General features: G+C 42.5%; 1 protein-coding gene across 15 annotated transcripts in view; it reads right to left on the bottom strand.

Moving 5' to 3' along the window:
• The window catches only part of ERC1 (ELKS/RAB6-interacting/CAST family member 1), a 530,185-nt gene that overhangs the window by 55,300 nt on the left and 456,168 nt on the right, over positions 1-18,717 (bottom strand). For 10 of the 15 annotated variants that reach the window (XM_034780724.1, XM_034780799.1, XM_034780743.1 and 7 more), the window contains one exon: positions 6,890-6,991. In XM_034780724.1, the coding sequence (XP_034636615.1) occupies positions 6,890-6,991 (102 nt within the window). Of the gene's footprint in view, positions 1-4,969; positions 5,037-6,889; positions 6,992-18,717 lie in introns of all 15 variants that reach the window. The other 5 variants (XM_034780809.1, XM_034780818.1, XM_034780839.1 and 2 more) reach the window with 1 other exon arrangement.

Here is an 18,717-nt window from a genome sequence, read left to right as displayed (position 1 = left end):
TACTTCATTCTCTTATTAATGCTCCCCATATTGCTAGTCCCATTTTCTGTGTAATTTCCTCTTCTCCCAATTTATATCCTAATAGTATTGGAAGCAATGCACCCTGCCTTTCTTCAGCTATTCCCATACACGTATCTATCTCATGGATGTAAGATGGGTACCTGAGCCTAAATCCATTCCTTTTAATGGTCACAACTATTAGCTCACTGTTCACAGAAACTTCTAGGCTTGCATGTCTGTTTTCCAACAGACAGACAAGAACTACAAGAGCTCTGGATGGTGAAACAGTAGGAAAATGACCAGCGACTTCAACACAGTACCATAAGCCACAACAGTTATGGCAGAAGCCTGAAAGAAACCAAGATGTTTGGGTTCACAATCCACAGCTGGTACAGAAACCAAACCACTAGCAGAAGAACTTGTCCAACTGTAAGACAGAGAAGAAACAAGACAGTCATGGAACTCAGGGAACAATCTCCTTTGGTTTAAATGAATGAAGTCCTTCTTGCAAATGGTTTGCTGAAAAGCCCAAATCTTTATCAACAAAAATGAGCCATTTGTTCTGAATGTTTTAGAAAATATGTCTCTATTTGTGCTTTTATTTGATATGTGAGGGTAGCAGGAAGATGATCATTTAATTCATCCCAGACCTACAGATTACACAATTCCATCTGGAAATCTTAGTCTCATCATCCCAAAATCAGGAAGAAGAGGAATGATGCTTCAAGAAAGATCAGTTATTTTGTGCTTGTTGATAAGACATAAAAGACAAGATATCTTGAGGATAGCAAATTAGCATGGAGTAAAAAACAAGTTAAAGAAATAAATGTATGAACTAGAGAGAAGGGTAATGGGCTGAAGGCATTCCAAAGGCTGGAATGTATGTTAGTCTGGAATAGGACAGCCCAGAAGAATGAGAGATGTGACATGTCAGGCTGAAGGACTATATGCTAAAGTGGGCAATGAACTAAGACAGAAGGTGGGAACGGGATGACGTCTAAGCAGAATGGTAAATAATAAAACACAAGACAAAATTATCAGGTTCATAAATTGCTTACTAAGAACTGGGACAGTAGTAAATATTGGCTTCACTGCTATGGCACTGGTACCTACACCACAGTAGTCAAGTCACTAGGAAGGACAAGCTTTCAACAGAGCCAATGGAGTTATAGCAGAGAAGGTGCAGTATTAATCCAATAGGCAGGCAGGGCTTGGAAAGAACAGTTACTTATAGTAACCATGGTTTGTCAGGATGTTGTCATCTGTATGGATCCCACTGTAGGTGTGCATGTATCCCACGTGTGCAAGATCAGAATCTTTGGAATAGCAATGTCTCTTGTGCCCCCCTGCCAAAGGTATAGAGGACAGACCAGATGAAGCCATCCCTCAGTTCTCCCACTAATTTTGAATCCCAGATAAGGAGGACAACAAAAAGTGGGAATGGAAGATGTGTTTTAGAATCCACCTGGATGACAGCATCTTGAAGAACCACAGTTTCTATAAGGTAAGTAACTGTTCTCTTCTTCAAGTATGTGTCCGTGGGGATCCCCACTCTAGGTGACTGACAAGCAGTGACCCATCTGGAAAGTGGGACTGAGGAGCCCTGACTGTCACTAACTGAAAAATGTTATAACACTGACCTACCAAATTTGGTATCTGATCTTGCAATCAGGTCAAAAACATTGTATTTAAGAAAAGTAAGATGATTATTCCACATCGCTGCCTTGCAATTTTTGCATACAGGAATGTTCCTGAAGCAAGCAGAGGGCATAGCTTATGCCCTAGTGGAGTGAGCTTGAATATTTGGAGGACCATATGATAGCACATTGATATATACTACATAATCTATTTTGAACTTCTCTGAGAGGAGATGGTTTGACCCTTAGAAGCACCAGAGAGGACAATAAAAAGATGAGGATAAAGTCTAAAAAGCTTTTATTCCATCAGGGTAGGATAACAAGGCCCTTGAAACATCCAAGGTATGGAATTTCTTATCTCCTGGAGAGGAGTGGGGTCTTAAAAAAAAGATAAATTAACAAATTGATTCAAATGAAAGTCCAACACAACTTCGGGAATCAAGTAGGAATGCAGTCTCAACACCACCTGAGCTCTGAAATGTTATATTTTAAAACAATAAAACTAGGGCTGTCAAGCGATTAAAATAATTAATCATGATTAACTGTGTGATAAAAAAAATAAATGAGATTAATTGCACTGTTAAACAATAATAAAATACCATTTACTTAAATATTTTTGGATGTTTTCTACATTTTCAAATAGATTGATTTCAATTACAACACAGACTGCAAAGTGTACAGTGCTCACTTTATATTTATTTTTGATTACAAATATCTGCACTGTAAAAAAACAAATAGTATTTTTCAATTCACCTAATACAAGTACTGTAGTGCAATCTCTATCATGAAAGTTTAACTTACAAATGTAGAATTATATAAAAAAAATAACTGCATTCAAAAATAAAACAATGTAAAACTTTACAGCCTACAAGTCCACTCAATCCTACTTCAACCAATCGCTCAGACACTCTTATGTTAGCATACATAAAACCATACTATTATTGGTAACAATGAGCAGTAATAAACCAACTATAGCACTCCCATTGCCAATGGCTAGCAGAATTTAACACTTGAGAAGGATAAAGGGGCAGAGTTGATGTTCATACAAAATGAGCATACTCTAAGAAAGAACAAAAGAAAAGGGTATCCAAAATAGATGAATAAGAGCACCTATGGGGATGAAAGGATAAGGTGGAAAGAATCCAGAAGGTAAGGCAGTGAGGCTACAGAGAAGATTGTCATGGTTTGTCACAGGTAAAGCACTTCTGTTAGATTTGCAGTCTCTGAGCACACAGTACCACACAGTGCAGCTGTATATATAGTACATACTTGTAGAGGCAGTGCTATGTTTCAAGAGAGCATGTCTACAATACTGCTGTCGTGCACTGAGTTAAGTATAATTAAACATTACCAGTAATTTGGGTCAGGTTTAGATGCTACAGTATAAACATTTAGTTACATGCAATAAATGTTTTGGTGGCCTCTAGTGTGTGTTTGTCTGCACTACAGGGACATAAATTCTAGTGTGCACTAGCGTTTTATGCACTAACTGGCCCATGTGACATGCCTGGTGAGCATTAAAAGTTCCCTACTGAGCACTAACATAGTACTGTTTGAAATGGGGCTACATCAACATGCACAGTAGAATTCTTAGTTCATGCCAGCAGGGTCCACACAAACCATGTAGTGTGCAACACACTAGTGTGCACTAGAATTTATGCCCCTCTAGAGCAGACTAATGCACCATGGATAAAAGCCCTTTTTCTTCAGTACTGAGCAGAGGTGTATAGATGCCCATGGCCAGAACAATTTCTTGAAAAAAACAAAGCTGGCTTCCTATGCTATCAATCTCTTATGTTAATGAACTCGAATAAATTAACTAAATTTTACAACTGCAAAAATAAAAAATGGACTCTCTGGCCAACAAACCTTCTCTTTCTAGCATATAAGAAGTGGGAAGGGCTGTGGCACACTCTCTCCTTCTAGTATACATGGAACACTCTGCTAAAAATGTTATCACACTAGGGATCACTGGCTTGGGAGGCACTTATTACTCTCACACTCTTCCTCCTGCTGGGGTATATATGAAGGGCTTGTGCTTGACAGTCTTCTCTGTTGGGATATATTGGAGGAGAGGCCTTTAGCTACCACATTATCCTCAGAATATGTAGTGTTTCTTCTTTGCTTCTCTGCTGTGGCATGGAAGCTGAAGAAAATGTGTGTGCTTAACAGACAGGCAACCCACATCTGCCTTAATTTGGCAAACTTCTAGTCTGTGAAAATGGTAAAGAAACTCAGCACACATTTTCCTAAGCTTTCTTCCTTTCTCAGTATACAGGATGGTCAATGGAAAGATCTTTTTGATCAGTATCTGCTACACCATCTTTTTAATTTGGAATGAACATCAGTTCGAATGACTCCTACCTTCATAGTTCTTTCTTCCTTTTCGCCATCAACTTACCTCATCTCTCCATCCTTAATGGCATTCTTCAGCAAGAGCTTTACACACATCCTAATTGCTTTACACACTTAACACCAGACAGTAACACACAAGCATTGCAAGAGAAGTGACTCAAAAGGAGTGTGAGATCACCAAGGAGTGTGAATTAATCACATTATCAATTTTTTTTCCATAAAAGAGATTTCCTCAGTTCAAATCCCAAGGCATGAAATTAAAGTTTGACTGTCACAGGTGGAATACATTTTCCAGCTGATTGACTTGATCTGTGCAATGACACATATGTAATGTGGCAATAAATCAGGGGAATGTAGAGAGAAATTGGAGAGTCTTATTTTTTCTATTAATTTTCTAAGAGTCCCTATTCTGAGAAGTCATTATTAGTAGCCGCCTCCTCTGAGTTAATACATGTTTGTGGCAACTTGGTGCTTTGGGTCATCTATCTGGCACTGTTCTCAGCAGCAGAGCTCAACATGCTCAAAATATGTAATCTCCAGGTAGAAATATTACCTGTGAGCTCATTCATTACTGACCAGGATTTAAAAACGGTTTGGTTACAACGCAAATTGCTTTGTGAAAAACCAAAATTGTCTGACTGGAAACATTTTCCACCATGAGGTTAATGGTAAATTGTAGAGGACACATTTCCTGCTCTCTTTCACGTGAATCATGGTGTTGCTTTGCATATAAACATATAAACTCAATTACATGCCCTGGAAAGTTCTCCCCATAATGTCATGAAACAATACAGTAACTTGATTCTCAACACACAGAAGAAATAAAAAAACACAACAAATAAGTAGGAAACATTCACATGCATAGACCACGTGAAAAAGGGAAAGGAAACACACCCGGATTTCATGAATCACACAGAAGCAAGATGCAAGAGTGACTGTGGGAAACTTTTCTACTGGTAAGGAAAGCTGATTCTCACCGTTCTGAACAAAATGGCTGAACTAAGAGCATCTGATTGGCTATGCCCAAATACCCTCCTCCTCATCCTATTGGTTGAGAGATGACAAGGGGAAAAAGCCCCAGAGCAGCATGGGAATGAAATAAAGAGTTGGTTAGTATTTAAAGCACAGACATAATTATAAAATACTAGTAGTAGAAAAAAGTGGCCTCCAACTCCCTGTGTCCTCTGCTCTGCCGCTTTCCAATAACTTGAACCATTGGAAACAGCTTTCTTAATTCTCTTTTAAACTCTACTCAATTACTCAGAATTTGTTTACATAAACTGAAAATGTAACCTGTCCCCCACTGCGAGATCATACATAAAACTCTTTTGGTTCTTAACCTGTTCATGCTACCAATGCCTTCATTTTCAGTCAGGTGCCATATACACATTTGGAAAATGCTCTTATTTCACTACAACATACAAAATAGCAGATACTCTTCTACTCCCCAGGAAATTGAGATTTGGAGACCACTGTTTTGATCTTCAATATTGATAATCCTTCCCTCAAAGAAAATAGGTCTGACACCTGCAAAGAATGTCCTGGAGGCCTCAAGCCACTCATTCATGAGGTTCTTAAGACATTTACAACCCCAGGAAGGTGGTTAAGTAGTAAGAAAATTTTATACTCATTCCTGTGTTTGCATCACTTTTATCCCCTCCAGAGCAATGAACACCATGTCTTCAACACTTTTTCACAATATTATTTTCAGAGGAAGTCTGGTGTAGATATGAAAGGAAGTTTTGAAATATGGGATTTTTGGAGGGGTATATATGTGTTTAGGCTCTTCCATTTTCTACTTTCATTCCCCTCAGAACTGCCATGTTACAATGACCCATTCTTCAGCAGACCAGGATGAGATCCAGCTCCCTTCAGAACCCATCAATGCTACTTACAGGTCAGCCAGAGGATTGAGAAAGGTAAGATATTCCCATGTCTCAGTCTAGGGAGCAATTACAGTTTTTGAATGTTTTAATTACCCTGGAACACGTGAGGTTTCAATGTGAAATTTGTAATTAGGTTGGCAGTCTCTGTGTTACCCAAGGGATGGATATCAAATACATGGCTGATCTTAGTAAATGACACATGAGGCTCTACTATGCCTTAGAAATGGTAAATTGATCTTCTTTCAGTTCATGACCCACTGAGCTTCAGAGGGAACAACTTGTGCTCATCTGGCATACAAGTGAAGATTTCCTTCTGGGAAATGCAAGTAATTGCCCACACACAATCCAGGGACCAATAAGCTGATCCTGACCAAGATTTCCTGCTATTCACAGAGAGAAATAGTTCAGGACCCTTATTAGAGGTGATTATTCTCACAAGTTACAGCAAGAATGATGAAGCCACTCCAAGCACTCCAGAACAGGTGACTTGTATTACTGAAATCTGAACGTACTAGGAGACAGCTCCTGCCTTATGTTTCATGGGATAGTCAAGACATTAACATTCCTTTGTCCCCTCTTCATCCCACTAAAGACAACGCAGTACTTGGGAGCATCTGTGCATCTTGCAAGGGTCTTCAAGAAAGCCAGCAAAACAGCTGCAACCATTTCTATCTTCTAAGTTCACTCTGGAATGTTGTTTTTGTTCCCAGATACTTCATGCATGTTGGGAAAAGCTACATATGACTCAAAAATAATCAGGCCCAGTAGTTAAAAGTCATGGGGGGAGGGGATAGCTCAGTGGTTTGAGCATTGGCCTGCTAAACCCAGGGTTGAGAGTTCAATCCTTGAGGGGGCCACTTAGGGAAGCTGGGGCAAAATCAGTACTTGGTCCTGCTAGTGAAGGCAGGGAGCTGGACTTGATGACCTTTCAGGGTTCTTTCCAGTTCTATGAGATAGGTATATCTCCACATATTATTATTATTTTAAAAGAGAAAAGGAGAGAAGTATTACCTGGTCTGGAGAGGGTTTGTGGTTAGTTTGGTTGGAATGGGATGAGGATTTGAGGTGGTCATCCTCATAGTTATCTGCCATCAACTTCATGCGATTCTGAGTCTATGAGGGAAAAAGAATGAGAAATTCAATTTACTCAGTTGAAAGTAAATGTAAGTGCTACAAGGCAGAGGGAAATAGCCAAGGAAATGCAGCTTATAACACTGTGCACTACTCTGTGCATGAAAATCATTGATATTCAAAGTACACAATACTTGTACAAAATTCACAACATACAATAGATTAAGTGTAGCTACAAAGCAAAAGTAAAAATTAGCTAGCACATACAGCCCACTTCACTTCACTGTGCAGCTAAATTAGCTTTGTAATTAACTTTCTCATCCTCTGAGTTGCACTTAATAACGATTGCACTGTGCATGTGTGTACAGGGAAATTAAGTTCTTGATTAAACTGTTTAAGGAAAAAGGCATCAATGTGGACAGCTCAATGAAAACATCTGTTAAATGCAAAGTGTTAGTCAAAAAGAAAAACTATGAAGCCATATTAATAAGGGGATACAAATCAATACTGAAGATATTATAAATGGCATAATATAAACCTACGCGCCAGAAAAAGTACACTCTCCATTTGAATACTCAAATACAGTTTTCAAAAAGGACATCGCAGAAATGGAAAAAGTCCAAAGAAAGGTAAGAAAAATTGAGAGAGAGAGAGAGAAAGTTTGTTATGTGGGAGTTTATAAAGATGAGAAATAATTACTTTGGAGGGAAGATGAATTAGAGGTAACATAATAGAGGTATATCAAATAGCAATTGCATGAAGTCAGTTGGAAACTCCTAGTTACTATTTCATAATACAAGAACAAGGTATGTCCAATGAAATTAAAAGGAAACAAATTTTAAAACCGATCAAAGTAATTACTTTTTATATTTTTACACAAAACATAAATCACATATACAACAAGGAGTCTGGTGGCACCTTAAAGACTAACAGATTTATTTGGGCATAAGCTTTCGTGGGTAAAAACCTCACTTCTTCGGATGCATAGAGTGAAAGTTACAGATGCAGGCATTATATACTGACACATGGAGAGCAGGGAGTTACTTCGCAAATGGAGAACCAGTGTTGACAGGCCAATTCAATCAGGGTGGATGTAGTCCACTCCTAATAATGGATGAGGAGGTGTCAATTCCAGGAGAGGAAAAGCTGCTTCTGTAATGAGCCAGCCACTCCCAGTCCCTATTCAAGCCCAGATTAATGGTGTTATATTTGCAAATGAATTTTAGTTCTGCTATTTCTCTTTGAAGTCTGTTTCTGAATGTTACCATTCATCACATACAGCCCCCAGCTAAAACCTCTCCAGCGCATTATCCACGATCTACAACCTATCCTGGAAAATGATCCTTCACTCTCACAGACCTTGGGAGGCAGGCCAGTCCTCGCTTACAGACAACCCCCCAACCTGAAGCAAATACTCACCAGCAACTACACACCACACCACAGAAACACCAACCCAGGAACCAATCCCTGTAGCAAACCTCGTTGCCTACTCTGTCCCCATATCTACTCTGGCGACACCATCAGAGGACCCAACCACATCAGCCACATCATCAAGGGCTCATTCACCTGCACATCCACTAATGTTATATATGCCATCATGTGCCAGCAATGCCCCTCTGCCATGTACATTGGCCAAACCGGACAGTCCCTCCGCAAAAGAATAAATGGACACAAATCAGACATCAGGAATGGTAACATACATAAGCCAGTAAGTGAACACTTCAATCATCCTGGTCATTCTATTACAGATTTAAAAGACATTATCATTGAACAAAAAAACTTCAGAAACAGACTTCAAAGAGAAACAGCAGAACTAAAATTCATTTGCAAATATAACACCATTAATCTGGGCTTGAATAGGGACTATTCAACTAAACTTCAAATTTCAACTTCAGGGACAGATCACGCTTTCTCTCCAGAGAGGGCCTTCAGAGACTAGGGAGAGCAAGAGAAGAACTAAGGCTCTAAAAGTTACACACTGTCTGCATTCAGCCAGTCTGGTTCATATTCATATTGCATTAAGTTATTTTGATCAGATATACAGAGAGGTTCCCAAAAGACTTGCATCAGGATGGGATATTCATAAAATCTATTCTTCCATTACAGAGCATACTAGCAAAAATGACTATTCTCTGACTATGACATCAATGACTATTCTCTCAGTTTTGGTAAAACATCTGATTAGTGGAGTTCCTGGCTCTTCTAACTAGCCTAAACAAGCTTTGTTAATCCTTTAATGTAAAGTTTACAAAAGACCCAGATTACATCATTGTTAATATAATGACTATACTTGTGACAAATGGATATGTGGTGGAGACAGTATGCCTGTCTCTCAGTGAGTTAAAGGAGTCATCTTCTACAGGCTGCTCTCCCACTTCGTTTCTTTTAGTCAGAGTTGAGGGTTTCACTGAATGCACAGACATGCAGAAACAATGTGTAAATAAATCCTCCTCCTCACCACTGCAAGGATAATGCACAGACTTAATCATAATCATAGAATATCAAGGTTGGAAGGGACCTCGGGAGGTCATCTAGTCCAACCCTCTGCTCAAAGCAGGACCAATTCCCAACTAAATCATCCCAACCAGGGCTTTGTCAAGCCTGACCTTAAAAACCTCTAAGGAAGGAGATCCCACCACCTCCCTAGGTAACCCATTCCAATGCTTCACCACCCTCCTGTGAAAAAGTTTTTCCTAATATCCAACCTAAACTCCCCTCACTGCAACTTGAGACCATTACTCCTTGTTTTGTCATCAGGTACCACTGAGAACAGTCTAGATCCATCCTCTTTGGAACCCCCTTTCAGGTAGTTGAAAGGAGCTATCAAATCCCCCCTCTTTCTTCTCTTCTGCAGACTAAACAATCCCAGTTCCCTCAGCCTCTCCTCATAAGTCATGTGCTCTAGCCCCCTAATCATTTTTGTTGCCCTCCGTTGGACTCTTTCCAATTTTTCCACATCCTTCTTGTAGTGTGGGGCCCAAAACTGGACACAGTTGATGAGGCCAGATGAGGCCTCACCAATGTTGAATAGAGGGGAATGATCACATCCCTCGATCTGCTGGCAATGCCCCTACTTATACAGCCCAAAATGCCGTTAGCCTTCTTGGCAACAAGGGCACACTGTTGACTCATATCCAGCTTCTCGTCCACTGTAACCCTAGGTCCTTTTCTGCAGAACTGCTTCCTAGCCATTCGGTCCCTAGTCTGTAACAGTGAATGGGATTCTTCCATCCTAAGTGCAGGACTCTGCACTTGTCCTTGTTGAACCTCATCAGGTTTCTTTTGGCCCAATCCTCAAATTTGTCTAGGTCCCTCTGTATCCTATCCCTACCCTCCAGCGTTTCTACCACTCCTCCCAGTTTAGTGTCATCTGCAAACTTGTTGAGAGTGCAGTCCACGGCATCCTTCAGATCATTAATGAAGATATTTAACAAAACCGGCCCCAGGACCGACCCTTGGGGCACTCTCCACTTGAAACCAGCTGCCAACTAGACATGGAGCCGTTGATCACTACCCGTTGAGCCCGACGATCTAGCCAGCTTTCTATCCACCTTATAGTTCATTCATCCAGAATTCTTGCTGGCAAGAATACTGTGGGAGACTGTATCAAAAGCTTTGCTAAAGTCAAGGAATAACACATCCACTGCTTTCCCTTCATCCACAGAGCCAGTTATCTCCTCATAGAAGGCAATTAGGTTAGTCAGGCATGACTTGCCCTTGGTGAATCCATGCTGACTGTTCCTGATCACTTTCCTCTCCTCTAAGTGCTTCAGAATTGATTCCTTGAGGACCTGCTCCATGATTTTTCCAGGGACTGAGGTGAGGCTGACTGGCTTGTAGTTCCCCGGATCCTCCTCCTTCTCTTTTTTAAAGATGGGCACTACATTAGCCTTTTTCCAGTCATCCGGGACCTCCCCCGATCGCCATGAGTTTTCAAAGATAACGGCCAATGGCTCTGCAATTACATCCGCCAACTCCTTGAGCACCCTCAGATGCAGCGCATCCGGCCCCATGGACTTGTGCTCGTCCAGTTTTTCTAAATAGTCCCGAACCACTTCTTTCTCCACCGAGGGCTGGTCACCTTCTCCCCATACTGTGCTGCCCAGTGCAGCAGTCTGGGAGCTGACCTTGTTCGTGAAGACAGAGGCAAAAAAATCATTGAGTACATTAGCTTTTTCCACATCTTCGGTCACAAGGTTGCCTCCCTCATTCAGTATGGGGCCCACACTTTCCTTGACTTTCTTCTTGTTGCTAACATACCTGAAGAAACCCTTCTTGTTACTCTTAACATCTCTTGCTAGCTGCAACTCCAAGTGTGATTTGGCCTTCCTGATTTCACTCTTGCATGCTTGAGCAATATTTTTATACTCCTCCCTGGTCATTTGTCCAATCTTCCACTTCTTGTAAGCTTCTTTTTTGCGTTTAAGATCAGCAAGGATTTCACTGTTAAGCCAAGCTGGTCGCCTGCCATATTTACTGTTCTTTCTACACATTGGGATGTTTTTTTCCTGCAACCTCAATAAGGATTCTTTACAATACAGCCAGCTCTCCTGGACTCCTTTCCCCCTCATGTTATTCTCCCAGGGGATCCTGCCCATCAGTTCCCTGAGGGAGTCAAAGTCTGCTTTTCTGAAGTCCAGGGTCCATCTTCTGCTGCTCTCCTTTCTTCCTTGTGTCAGGATCCTGAACTTGACCATCTCATGGTCACTGCCTCCCAGGTTCCCATCCACTTTTGCTTCCCCTACTAATTCTTCCCTGTTTGTGAGCAGCAGGTCAAGAAGAGCTCTGCCCCTAGTTGGTTCCTCCAGCACTTGCACCAGGAAATTGTCCCCTACACTTTCCAAAAAAAGGGCCTGATTTTCAGAGGTGGTGAACTTCAACAGAAGTTGTGGTATTCAGCATCTCTGAAAATCGGGACACTTTCATTGTTAAGGCCCCCAGGGTGTCCTTGCAGGTATTCAACATGTAGATAGCAATGCCCTGTACAAATGGTCCCAGGATCTCCCTACTGGTATCTACTGGGGCAGACACAAGCAGAAGACAATCGCTGTGTGAATCGCCTTTCTACCCATAATTTCTTTGCAGGGATAATATAGTGTGATGCCTCGTGTAACGTCCCCTCATGATTTTACTGCAGAGATCAAGGGACTGAGTGAATTGATTTACATGCTTCACCCTCACACTTAAAATATTTAAGGTCCTGCAGAGCGTTCTCCAAACCTGATGGAGAGGTTACATTCTGACATGTCATCTTTATTTGTGAGGCTTAAAAAAAGAGACATCTTTAGTTGGATCTAGATGCCTTTTGGGGATGTTCAGTATAACCAGTAGGGACCTCACTGCTAATTAAGAACAGATTGATGTGATCAACAGGAGTCCAGGGAAAAGCCTTCTACGTTATCACTAAACTGGATTACCAGAACTGTCTTGCTTCATGGAGTCTCTCGTTTTTGTTATTTCAGCAAACAGCATATGCACAATTCATCTGCCAGCATTTTCCAAGATATGCAGGACTGAGCATAGATTATATCTGAGGTAAAGACTTTCCAATCACCCGCTGATAATGTTATAGATTTGTTATATAACTGAATGATAGACTTTGTCAGCTCAGTTATCATATAGTTTTAATTCTTCCATATTGCTGCTCATTTGCCCACATTTTTTCCTGGAAAACTTGGCTGCCACACATTTGAAAACTTCAACTTTAAACAAATGGAGGTATACCATTTAGTAACCCTGCAGCTCAGACGTTCACTTATCTCCAGGCCAATATATAACATGTATATCTAATATGTGTTGATCTTTTAAAAACTGAATTGAAATCTTCTCTATCCAGGGATGCCTCTTGGAGCAATATTGGTGCCGTAGGAAAGGCACATGTTACTAACAAGATCCCCTGCTGAAAAGTCTACTGTGAGTTACTGGTTTGGATTCTGCAAAGCTAGCACCAGAGATAAAAAAGTCATCCCAAACCAGATCATGAGTTTGGGATTCCCCATAATGGAGTATCCATAATTCAGGCCTGCACAACTCGTAAAGTGGCGAGGGCCATATTACTCCAAAGAAAACAGCTGAGGGCCGAACCCTCCCGGCCCCCCCGAAACCCACCCCCCCCCCCCGCCGCCCCTCCCCTCCCAGAACCACCCCCCCGCGCTGCCAAAACACCCCCCAGTGCCGTCCAGCCCCCCCAACTCCCCCCCCCAGCACTGCCTGCCCCATGGAAAAAAACCCTCCTTCCCCAGCGTCACCCTGCTGAAACAGCAGTATTGAACCTTGGTAATATGTTATAGCTGGCCCCTAAGGTAGTATAATCAAGGTAAAAGAAAAATGTCTTTTTGCTAGAAGTAAAATAAGATCTTCCCCCCACTTTGTAATCAATTGCCCTGTTGAATGAATGAGGTGTGAATGAAGAAGGTGTGGAAGGCAGCACCTCCAGACAGCTGGAACCCTTGGAGAGGGGATGGGAGCCAGACCAGATCAGTAGAACAGGTCAGCCACCAACTTGCCGCTCACCTACTCAGCCCCGCACTGCCCCGGCTCACCACTCAGCCCCCCTCCCTCCCCGCCGACTCACCTGCCCCCCCGCCACTGCCAGCCCGCTTGTCTCCTCAGCCCCCCACCCCTCCAGCTTGCCTACTGACCCCCCACAGGCCGCACAGTGAGCCCACCTACTCACCCCCCGCGGGCTGCACAGTGAGCCCACGCGGGCCCGCATGTTGTGCAGGCCTGCCATAATTTAACAAGTTAGTATATGTTCTCTCACACTTTGTTTACAGTTCTCTGATTTACTAAATAGCAATAACGAGACTTAACTCCCTTCTCCTCCAGCCATTTCTTTTACAAGAGTTCAAATCATCCCAATCCCAGCTTTCAAGTAATAAAGGTTGTGTGTTTTAGTTACATCTGTTCTAAAATAAACTGCAGTCCTGTTCATTGCTAACAGCTCTAGGATTTTTGCTGCCCCAAGCAGAAACAATTTTGGCCGCCCCCGTTTTTTTCTTACCCCACCCCCCGTCCCGCCTCAGCTCCGCCCCTTCCCCAAATCCCCAGCCCTGCCTCCTCCCCCCAGGCTCTCAAGCCTAGGAGGGAGGGGGAGAAGCGGCACACGCGCGGCAGCCACTCCGAGTCTCCCCTTCCCTCCCAGGCTCTCAAACCTGGGTGGGAGGGGGAGCAGCGGTGTGCGAATCAGCTGTTTCGCGTGCCACGGCCGCTCGGGATTGCCTCCTCCCTCCCAGGTTTGAGAGCCTGGGAGGGAGGGGGAGCAACGGCACGCGAATCAGCTGTTTCGCGTGCCGCGGCCGCTCGGGATCGCCTCCTCCCTCCCAGGTTTGAGAGCCTGGGAGGGAGGGGGAGCAACGGCACGCGAATCAGCTGTTTCGCGTGCCGCGGCCGCTCGGGATCGCCTCCTCCCTCCCAGGTTTGAGAGCCTGGGAGGGAGGGGGAGCAACGGCACGCGAATCAGCTGTTTCGCGTGCCGCGGCCGCTCGGGATCGCCTCCTCCCTCCCAGGTTTGAGAGCCTGGGAGGGAGGGGGAGCAACGGCGCGCGAATCAGCTGTTTCGCGCGCTGCGGAGGGGGCAGCTAGGGCGGCCAGGGCACATTTTTAGGGGTGGCATTCTGGCGCTGGCCATGCTGCCCCTAAAAATGTGCCGCCCCCAAGCACCAGCTTGTTTTGCTGGTGCCTAGAGCCGGCTCTGATTGCTAATAATCCTGAGGGGTGAAAGGTATGTTGTATCTTTGGCATCTCAGCACCACATCTAAAGATTCCAGGCAGAAAGGTGTTTTCCTTTATTTCTGAGACCTGTGAAGATGGGTTGGAGTCTGAGAATGTTTACCACAGTGCTGGTTTACACGAATAGTGTGGCCTGTGATTCAAAGCCTTAAGACAAGATCAAAAGGACATATATAGCATCCCATGACTACAGCTTAAATAAGTCTAGGATCACTGATACCACACAAAGCCATGAAATACATCTATTGAAACTTATTTGAAAATGGTAACAATAAGTAGAATGAGTTGCTAATTTAATCCTTAGGATAAGAGTGAGACAGTTGGTTGCACCTATTCTTCTTAAAACTAGCATATAAAAGCCTTAATAATCTAGGCTTGAAATACATGAGTGAATGTCTCTCACTCTGTGCCCCTGCCTTGCAGTAATAGTTGGCCAGGGCAAGTCTGATCGCAATCCCAGGGCACAGATAGGACTGAGGTTACTCTACTGTGGAATTATCTACCAGAAAAGGTAATACCAGTGTCCCTTGCTGTAGGGTGCCCTAAAAGGAGGCAAAACACATTTATTTAAGTTGGCTCAGCCTTGATTATTTTCAGCTAAATCTCACCACGACTTTTTTTTCTCTCCCATCTGTTGTTCCCTCTCCACTATTTTTTGCACCAGTGGGGAATTGATTCCCTTTGCTGGTAGGATGGCTTACATTGACGGTTTTGGGGGTTTGATTCTAAATCAGGTTCCTGTTTTTTCTGTGGTTGGATGTTTGGTCTGTTTGGGTTTTTTTTTTTACTGATTTTAATGTTTTGAATGTTGGGCTTTTATTGTATGAAGCCTAGAAGCATTTGGAAAGGCTTCCTATAAAATGGGTTAACTACAGATCAATTTCACTGTAAACTCATGTTCAGAAATTTGTATCACATTAGTTCATGGCTTAAGAGCTATGCCAATTAATCTGCCTGCCTGAATCTTCCTTATGCTACTGATTGGCAAGATTAGGATTTGATTTTAAATTCTGAGGATCTTCCATAGTATCTGGGTAATACTTTCCTGCTTTTGCAAGTTCAGTATTAGGAGTAATATTTAATAGAAGAAAGGTGTGTGGTATATGATTGTCTTTAGTAAGTTCACTTTCTCTTATGAATCTCTTCACTACACATTTTGTATTGGATCAAAATCTGGTTCAAACTGTTATACTTTAAATTGTTTCAAGTTGTGAGAGTTTGGAAACAGTCTCTAAATTCATCCTTGTATTAGATATAGCAATGCCATAGACGCTGCATTTTCTGACATTCTGTTCCAAAGTTCCTCCAAGGAAACTGTCATTCAGTAGTATGCTGGGAGGCTAGAATGCCACATATCTTCAGCTGAACAGCCTCTCATATACGTCTTGTATGTCCACTGGATGTTTAATATTTACAATTTACTCAACTTCTGTTTTCTGTTTTGACACATGCCAATGTGGGATCTCATTTGAGAGCAAAAAAATACCACTCTGTGTATCCAAAAGCATATTGGTTTCGATGTCAAGGAGTTCCTGTTCTTTATTCCAGGGTGCAATTAGTTTATTTCTAGGCTGTAACAAAACTTAGTGCATTTTAGAACATACAGCTCCCCCTATGTCAGCTATGGCTCCTGCCAGCCATTTTGCGGCACTGGGAAGGGAGATGGCAGCTGCCCTGTCAGAGACCTTAAATCCAAACTGTAACAGGCTCCTGGCTGTATTTCTCCCTTGGTCGGAATTCAAGTTTCTCTCTCCGAGATGCTAATTAGTAGCTGCTCCAAGCTAAAATTTTCAATTTTTGTTTCTAAACAAGAGGATAATTTATTGGTAGAGCAAAAGAAATGAAAGAAATACAAAATAAAAGATAGGACTGAAAATGAACCTTTCTATAAAACTTTATTAGGTTGTTGCTATACTTATGTTACAAAGCAGGGTTTAAGGTTTCTGGACAAATATCTTTGAGGTGAAGCCAAAGTCGTTAATATGTACCAGTAATAAGCATAAAATCCTTACAAGAATGTTAAATTAGTTAAAAAGATGCCATTGAAAAGCCAGGGGTTTCAGACACAAGGTTACACTTCCAAAAGCCTCCATCATCTGAAAGCAAAGGTAACCAACTACTTTAATTCTGTCCCCACAGTGGACAACTAGATTAAGGCTTAGGCACTCCGCTTTCATTAAAAAACAAACAAAAAAAGATTTTAGCCTATGTGATTGCAAAGAAAAGTTTGTAATTATGCCTGGAGTGTACCGATGCAGGGACATCCCCCTGAGTCCTCAGACAGCCTAAACCACTGGTTCTCAAACTTTTGTACTGGTGACCCCTTTCACATAACAAGCCTCAGAGTGCAACCCCCTTTATAAATTAAAAACACATTTTTATATATTTAACACTATTATAAATGCTGGAGGCAAAACGGGCTTTAGAGTGGAGGCTGACAGCTCGCAACCCCCCATGTAATAACCTCGCGACGCCCTGAGGGGTCCCGACCCCCAGTTTGAGAACCTTGGGCCTAAACAGTAGCTCTGAGAGGAGTGAACGTCCCTATGCATCTCAATGGGATGTTAATTCCAAAACTCACTGTTCTGGGGGGCCCAGGCCAACACTTCCCATGAAAAGACTGTGTGGCAAAGGAGGACAGTGCCACAAGCCCAGTCCACTCAAGATGATGGACTCTGGCTGTGGATAAGTACTGGGGGTGCTTCCCTGCTGAAACTGCTGCCTCTTCAGGAATGAAAAGGGACCCTTGCTACCATTCCTGCTGCCCCAAGACAAGGAGGGCCTCTGCTTCTATTGCTGGGGAATCCCAGGCCAGCCCTGCCTCTCTGGGAAAGAATAGGGAGCCTCCTTGCCATATCTATTCCAGAAGGTGTTGGGGGGGGGGGGCAGATATCACTGTAATGAAGGGGCAAGGCTGTGTGGATGGAGCTAGAGATGCACCACATAATGGTGCATCTAAGGCACTGGACTGCCTTAATCCAGACCTGATATAGAATCATAGACTATCAGGGTTGGAAAGGATCTCAGGAGATCATCTAGTCCAAACCCCCTACTCAAAGCAGGACCAATCCCCAGACAGATTTTTGCCCCAGATCCCTATAATGCCCCCCTCAAGGATTGAACTCACAACCCTGAGTTTAGCAGGCCAATGCTCAAACCACTGAGCTATCCCTCCCCCCTACAATCCTCCCATCTTCATTTATTTGAAGCTGGAGTATAAAAAAAGTGCATGGTAGAACATTGGTTTCATACATATATGATTCCTTTACTAAGTGTGATGTTTTTGTTCTTTTTCTGTATTTTTCAAGATCTAGGCCCAAGAGGTTTGAATATGGATACATATTAGCACTGTGTCTAGTGACATCTAGGATAATTGGCTGGCAAATCAAATCATATAACCTAATGCTATGAAGTATTGATCACCTCCTGTGAAGTACAGCGCATCCTCAGCATGTTGTAAGATGGGAGACCTTTATGAAGAGTATGGAATTATTGTCTCCTCTATGCTAATTTGCCCAAACAGGAATTTGCAAATTTTTTCCCCTGTGGATTGTGAAAAAGGCCAGAACTGGCACAACCACTCTAGAATTAAGGATGAAATATTCTTGTTTTTGTGGTTGCTGACAAGATGAATTTTTTTTTTTTTTTTAGGAATTGATAAAATAGTCTGCCTTTCTGATTTTCATGGGGCGAGATACAGAGTTAAGATAATCTGGTATCAGAGGGGTAGCCGTGTTAGTCTGAATCTGTAAAAAGCAACAGAGGGTCCTGTGGCACCTTTGAGACTAACAGAAGTACTGGGAGCATAAGCTTTCGTGGGTAAGAACCTCACTTCTTCAGATACAAGTAATGGAAATCTCCAGAGGCAGGTATATATTAGTGTGGAGATAACGAGGTTAGTTCAGTCAGGGAGGGTGAGGTGCTCTGCTAGCAGTTGAGGTGTGAACACCAAGGGAGGAGAAACTGTTTCTGTAGTTGGATAGCCATTCACAGTCTTTGTTTAATCCTGATCTGATGGTGTCAAATTTGCAAATGAA

The sequence above is a fragment of the Trachemys scripta genome, chromosome 1, assembly GCF_013100865.1.
Source record: "Trachemys scripta elegans isolate TJP31775 chromosome 1, CAS_Tse_1.0, whole genome shotgun sequence".
Taxonomy (NCBI): domain Eukaryota; kingdom Metazoa; phylum Chordata; order Testudines; family Emydidae; genus Trachemys; species Trachemys scripta.
Note: the sequence above shows the minus strand (reverse complement) of the source record. Positions and strands in the feature narration are given on the sequence as shown.